Source organism: Seriola dumerili, unplaced genomic scaffold (genome assembly GCF_002260705.1).
Source record: "Seriola dumerili isolate Sdu_G_001 unplaced genomic scaffold, Sdu_1.0 BDQW01000538.1, whole genome shotgun sequence".
In the NCBI taxonomy this organism is placed as follows: Eukaryota; Metazoa; Chordata; class Actinopteri; order Carangiformes; family Carangidae; genus Seriola; species Seriola dumerili.
In genome coordinates, this window is record NW_019174793.1 from 2,065,868 (window position 1) to 2,073,392 (window position 7,525).

Below are 7,525 nucleotides of genomic sequence, written 5' to 3' on the forward strand. Positions count from 1 at the left end.
GAGATTATGGAGGGGGGGTGGGGGGGTGGATGGATGGAAGATTTTCCCAGTTACATCTGAACGCCGACAGAGGTGACAGTCAACCATAGTGTCATGTGACCTATAAAGTCACCAAAACATATAAACAAATTAGCAAATTACAAATTAGAACCAAGCGAACCCTGGTGTGTTTAGGACACTTTTATAGATCATGAGTATGTCCTCTTCTATTGTAGTTCACTTTGTTTTGCCATGTGGACTAAGGGAATTAAGAAGCACATGTCAAACAAAAGAGAAGAGGAAAAATGACATTTTAAAAATCAAAATGTAAGTTACCAAATCTACTTGTGATGTCACTGTGGATTCTGTTTTCAAGTCGTACGTTATTTGGATATAGTGAATATTCAAAAGTAATTAAAATGCAGCACAAAAAAAAAAAAAAGTGATTTTTGCGATGTCAAGAGAAGAACTGAGGTAAAACTGTGTCGTACCTTGGAAACCCTCAGAGCTTTGCCGTCAGTAAAAGTGAAGTCTGGATTTTTGACGACCAGCCCGGCCTTCCCCATCACAGGACCAGTTAATGGACTGTTCACCTGCACACACGCAACAAACACAACAACAAAATAATGTTGTTATTTTTGATAGCAGGACAAAATTGCTATTTTTGTGGCAGATCAATGAGTGTGTAGTGTGTAAAACAAAAGATTTTAAGTGCATTAGATTTTCTCAATCTAAGAGTGATACCCCTTGAAGGATGACGTTCTCTTTTCCAGGTTTTCTTCCGGCTCCGGTCACAGCGTCAGGGGAGATGTGTCTGACCCGCCGCTCCGCTGTCAGCTGCTCCCCACGAGCTTTGCGCTGTCGCCAGGGGTGAAAGCACAAATCATAAAAGATCAGGTCAGCGGAGAAAATATGGAACCAAATGTTTATTTTAATTTGACAAGTAATTTAACTTATATATTATTATATTTGATGCCACTTTTGAACTGGTTTCTTTGACTTGTGACTTTCCACATTATGGAGCTCCGTACCTTGATGAGGCCGCCAAAGGACCGTGAACGGGGGTGTTTCTTGCTGGGAGCTGGGGGGCCCTGGCGGTGCTCGTTGGTAGGCGTGCCTGAGGTCGTCTGTTTGACCAACTGCACACAGGGAAAAAAAAAGCCCACGTATAGTTTAGATCGTTAGATATTAAACACACAAAGGGAGCGGCAGAGGAGAAGCAGAAGAAGCTTTATGTTTTCAGCTCAACCGGCCGAGCTCTAGGACAGTAAGAAGACCCTGAAGTGAACCTGTCGGACGAGTTTCTTCTTCTTGGCGGAGTCTGGCATGTTGTGGTGGACGTGTCTGAAGAGCTCCTTCAGGGCCTCTTCTGTGTACTGTTGAGCTGGTGACTGGCACTGCTCCTGAGAGCTGGGGCCCAGAACGGCCGTCCTCTTTAGGGGCAACACAGTCCGCTGAGCAGGAGAGCTGCTCGCCGCCAGCAGCTCCAGATCGTCCTGAGAGAGCGAACAGAGCAAGTCAGGCTGTTAACTGCCACCATCATCAGTGTTAGGTATTACTACTCTCCTTTAAAAAAAACATTTTTGGGGCATTAATCTACTTCTCAGTTCACTACATTTGGCATTTCTAATGCAAGATTATCTTCTTTAAAAACTGGATTTGACTGCGAGCAGAGGAAGGAAAGGTAATGAACATATTGTGTGCTATTTGTTTTTTAAAGGAGGGGAATGAGGACAAACTGATAAGCAAAGGGTTGTTGGGTGAAGTGTGCAGAATATTGTTTATTAGATGTATGTATATATTTTTATTGTACATTACATTTACTCATTTGGTAGACGATTTTATCCCAAGCCACTTACAAGTGAGGGACATCACTAAAGCTTCAGTGCAGTAGGAGATCTTGGAGCAAGTACTAACTACTACATCTATTTATTAAGTGCAAGGAGATCAAGTAAAGAAGTGCACCAAAAGTTCATAGTAAGTGGTAGTTAGGCGTGTTAGGGTGTTAGAGGTGCTAGGAGAGGAAGTGCTCTCAGACGAGACGAGTTTTCTTGAAGATGGAGAGGGACGCCTCTGCTCTGATAGCATCTTATTTAATGATTTATTATATATTTTCCACAGAATCTGTGATCTAATGTGAACTCTGTCCACTAACCTTGGTCTGAAGAACCTTGGTCCCAGTAAAGTGCACTCGGGCGTATTCCCGCAGGTAGACTGGAGCCTGAAGAACAACAACACATGTTATTCGTTCACAGTTTATCCATTAAAACAGTCACATACTATATTTGTAAGGCCAACTTTCTGTTTCTGTGTGTGGTTCTTAGAGTGTTTCCAGATTTAGTGCATACTGGATAACTAACCTACATCCCTTTTCTGTGTGTGTGTGTGTGTGTGTGTGTGTGTGTGTGTGTGTGTGGTCAATAATCACCCTGAAGAGTTTCTGTGAGTGTTTGATGAGGAATGCCATGCTGTTGTTGAGTTTCTTCAGGTTGTCCTTTAGGTCACCTGCTGTCATCTGGAGCAGGACAGAAAAGAAGTCAGAGAAACAACTTACCACATAAAGAGTTTTTTGACCACTATGTGACAGAAAGATAAAAAATAATCTCACTTGAAGTAAGTTTCATCAACGCCCAGACGCAGTCTTTCATATGCTACAAGTAGTGAATTTCCCAGTTGTGGGATTAATAAAGTTAATCTAATCTAATCCAATCTAATCTAGTGTAATGTGTAATGTGTAACTGACAGTACTTCCTGGCAGTTTAAAGAGATCAAATGCAATTAAATTTAAAAGGTGGATGACTAGCTGTGGTAAACAGCTGTGCTCCCAATTTAGGCAAAATGATTGTGCAGCCTCTGGTTCTTAAAACTCCTGTTAAAAAGTGCAAATCTTACATGTCTGGGCCACAGGACATGCGGGGCAAACATGAGGGCCAGGTTGAAGGCGGACATCTTGTTCTTGTCCTGCTGCTTGGCAGTGTGGTAGAGCAGGTCCAGCAGCAGTTTGAGCAGTGAGCGGTTGGCCTGCGGTAACAGCAGGAAGAGGAGCTGCAGCGCCTCGATTTGACGCTCTTTGTTGGGTATCGCAGTCTTGTTGCCTTGATCGTCAAACAGAGTCATATCTGGGAGAGAGGTGACGAAGGAGGAAGTAAAGTCATGAATGGATTTACTAAAATCTAAAGTATTCCAGCCTGTTAGCCATATCTCAGTGACATAAACTTTTAAAACATCCTTTTGCACTTAAAAAGACTAAAATTTCTGCATATTTGACATGTTGACCGATGAATTTCAGGGTTACTGTTTCGTTTTTGTTTTTTTTTTTTAAATATGTAGCACCTTATGCTAAAATGCCTGTTTATAAATTTGGCTAAAACCTGACAGAATATTCGAGTCAAAATATTTGTACCATCCAGTATTCATGTTCTAACATGAGAACATACTGTAAATTAAAGTATTGCATAATGTGTATGTGCATTCCTACCAGCTATCTTTAGGTGTGCGTGGAAGTGTCTGTGTGTGAGCAAGGGCTCGGGCAGCTCTCCCAGAAAAGTCTTGAGCAGCGTGGCCACGTCATTGGGGTGAAAGTCTCCAGACTCCAGGTCGACATCACCTCCGCTGTTCAGGAGCTCCTTCAGGGCCTGCTGCCGAACACTGTTCCCCGGCACTCGGAACAGACCCTCCACATGCAGATCTGAGAACGTAAGAGCAGGTGGGGATCAGCAAGTAAAACTTCAAGCTTCGGGTGAATCAGTTGAGTCTGTTTATTTTTGTGCTCACTCATTCTTGGAATTTGTTTATTGTTTATTTTCGTTAATTAGGACACAAAGAAAACATGCTAATCCACACACTGCCCCTGCTATCCACACTGATCTGTGATAACGGACTGATGCTGCTCATTGTTGTTCGTTTCTTTTCAACACCAGCAAGCAGGTGCTGCTGTTAGATTCTGAACGGCAGTGCGGTAAGTTTCGTAAAAGTAGCTATGATGAAAGAATCAGAGGATCTTATTTGGACCACTTACTTTTGCTGAGGTACTCAATGAGCTGGTAGATCTGGGCAATGCAGCTTTCTGTCAGTGGGGTTCCAAACACAACGTCTTTATCTGTGAATATAGCAGGAGAGATGAGAGTGAGTGATAATATTAAAAGTTGCTGAAACACCCGTCAGGGAGACTCTGCTGCGCGCTCGTTACAGTAGGACAGTCTCATCACAAACACAGACACAGCAGCACAGGCTAAAAACAGACAACGCTAAAGACCAAGTCTGATGAGATCTCATCCACCACAGGAAAAAACACATTGGTACTTGAGATGAATAAACAGGCTACACAAAAATCTGCAAACACAGACAGTGGAGTAAGCAGGAACACGAGCAATATGGCAAAAAAAGAATTATGAAAAGGACTTGACGGCTCTCACAAAAAGGCAAACTGTTTTTTACTTGCTTGTCACAGTGACTAGCCTTTATTTTATTTTTTTTATTTGTAGATCATACAAACAATTACTAGTTTACAACTGGATATCAGTTGGATGTCATATGTTTGTCATACATTAACCTGCTGTGGATTTACGGACGTTAATGATACTCTGTTCTGCCAAATGCTGCAAATATTAATGTATATACAAAAACAGAACCATATTAATTGTGGCAGTTAAGGCTAATGATAATTTCTATATGTCACCTTGCTGACCTCTTACCTTTGCGTTTGAGGAAGTTGAAAGAACGAAAGAAGCCTCCATTTCCACCTGTCGGGGTCTTAGGGCCCTCCTCACCGAGGAGCTGGGAAAACTCTGTTCCAGGAAGATCAATTAGGCGAGTAATGTTACTAAGCACCAGCTCCAGGAAAACGTCCGGGCACTCATGGCGGAGTTTCTCCACAAAAAAGTCTGGATTGAAGATGACTGGTGGTCGGCCGGCACGAGAGCCCCCCGGGGATTCCTCACGATTGATCACCATACTACAAACTGTACCTCTGGGGTGGGAGGGAATAGACATATTGTAGATGTAGTTACCTCTTTGTATGTGAGAGAAGAACATAGGCAAGTTATGATTAGGTGAGAACCACAGGCTGAGAAGTGCTGCTTGAAGGATCCGGAGGTCAGTAATTAGGAATAGGTAGAGCAATAGTGTTCTTTATTAATCCAAGCCTAAAAAATTGAGACTTATGATAATGATATAACTATACTATGCGCTGGATATACACAGTACAATGGTGGTTATATAATATACTATAATTCACTGTCCATTAGTGCAAGTCACTGTATATACAAAGCTGTATAAACCTTAAAAGATCAGATTAATCTGATATGTAACAGATGTGATAATGTGATAAATGAAAAGGAAGACAGAGCACTGTTATCCAGGCAGTCCCTAAACTGAGGAGAATCATTGCACAGAGCGATGGCAGAATTTGAATCTGCATAAAATCAATGTCTTTGTCAATTCATCCTCCTGGTCCTTTGAGTGTTAAGTCAATATGTTTATTGTGTGCTTGCTTGAGATTTCTCTTTGTCCTTGACAAAGGCATAGGTCTCACAGTTTGTCTGCATCAAATCAGTTACACACAATACAATTCAACACATATTTTGGAGTTTTATGATAATAGTTGAACCCATTGTTCAAAATGGTGCTGTTATGGACGTCATTATATTACAATATATTACCCTTATCTCCTTCCACTTCTGTGTAGACACTGGGGGATACTGTGACACCCCCATGATAAACTACAACCTCACCTCAACCTGCACCATTAACCTAAACTTGCTACATTTTATTTAGCTAATGTGTTGTTAGCACATGTGTATGCCAAATCAATATCTCTCCGCTAACGGTACTAACGCTCAACTTGTTTCTGAAATAAACGTTTAAATAACTACAAACAATGTCTTGCCACCAAGTTGTAGCTAACCTAACGTTAATGTGAATTATCGGCTTTGTTACGGTTACGGTTAAGCAGCTAAGTTAGCTAACGTTAGGTGCCGACGAAATAGATGACAGCCCTTGTCAATCAGTCTCACTAACGTAAATGTTTACCAGCTTAAAATCTCACAAGTTCAAATTTAGCTGTGAGTAAAGTAAACTCTCCGTCGATGTAAATATCATTAAAAAAGAAAAACATCAATATCCGTCTAAATTCGGTCTTACCTTCTATTTTGAGTGTTTTCATCGACATCTTTCCCCGCAGCCATGTTCAGTTTGAATCCTCCGCTGTTTTCCTCCGGGCCCCGCCCATCTCGTCAACCATTGGTCGTTTGTCGAACGTGAGCGTGACGCATGGGCTCTGATTTGCATGCACGCTCACTGCGATTGGTCGGTTTGAATTCACAGGCTTTGTCAAGAGGAAAACAACATCTGTATGCAGTGAAGGCTGCTGGCTAAATAAACCTGCAAATATGCAACAATAGCAGCACCACTTTAAACATCTTATTTCATCACAATATTTTACTTCAAGGTTTTTGTTTTTTTTTATAATCAGCATTACACATTTAAATTTTAGACCTTCTTTCCTTTCCTGTTCACCCTCCTTTATTATTTTCCCTCTCTCTTTTATTAGCAAAATTATAGCAAACAGGTTAGATGAAATGTAACAATGATACAATTTGGAGCTGTAACAATGGTCCGTGCATGAATTTTAATTCTTCTGCAGTTGTTCACGTTGTATAATATGTATTAATGTATTAATTTGAGTAAGGTTTCCTAATCTGTTAGTTAGGATGAACATTGAAGGCTATATGCGTATACAGCGGGCGTGTCACTCTCTCACACTTGCTGTATGCAGATTACGTTCATTCTTATTTATACAGGTGGTGGGGAGAGGTGAAGGGGTATGTTCTATATATAGTTGGAACATAAAAGGTTTAGAGGTTTAGCACAGCTTAACCCAACAAAAATGACTGAGGAACAGTGTTGGGTCTGTAAATGATGTGGCAGCCTAATAAATGTAGAGGAGTAAAGCATCTCAGTGATGTATAATAAACCAGACAGTTGACAAATTAAAGAAAATAACAAGATAAAGTGTAGTAGTAAGGTGTTGAGCCAAAACAGCTTCAGTGGTTGTTAAACTGGGTTGAGAACTGGTGACTGAAGGCCACAGCATATGATTCACATCATTTTCCTCCTCATCAAACCGTTCAGGTCAACAGGGGTGACCGGTGTGCACATTAAACACATGCACCCAAGAGCCATTTAACCATTTATTTTGTTTAGGAAATTCAGAGAGGAACTGATGGATGGATGGTTCCTTCAGTACAACAAACAAAAGTAAATACCTTGCCATGCATACAACAAAGATAATGAAGAAATGGAAACTAAAACATCTTACATTCTTGCATCCAAAGGAAAACAATGAATCTCAAACATTAACCAGGGTTCTGCTTATCCTGTTAACTAAGAACATAATTAAATGCAGGATACAACTTTACTACTTCTGGTTCTAAATTACAACAATTTGCCTTACTAACAATTTCCAGGACATTGGTTTCCAGCAACCTACTGGTGTGGCAGCATGGTCTCTAACAAAGACACCCAGTTCTTGTAAACTCCCCTATGC

General features: G+C 41.0%; 1 protein-coding gene across 1 annotated transcript; it reads right to left on the bottom strand.

Annotated features, from left to right (window-relative positions):
* Positions 1-705: 705 nt before the first annotated feature.
* Positions 706-6,164, bottom strand: LOC111235881 (rho GTPase-activating protein 19-like). Its single transcript, XM_022764451.1, has 10 exons — positions 6,121-6,164; positions 4,674-4,948; positions 3,998-4,078; positions 3,458-3,667; positions 2,872-3,098; positions 2,408-2,494; positions 2,135-2,200; positions 1,269-1,475; positions 1,011-1,118; positions 706-837 (listed from the first exon to the last, which is right to left on the bottom strand). The coding sequence occupies exons 1-10, from the start codon at positions 6,162-6,164 to the stop codon at positions 706-708; spliced, it is 1,437 nt and encodes a 478-aa protein (XP_022620172.1).
* Between the last annotated feature and the right edge of the window lie 1,361 nt (positions 6,165-7,525).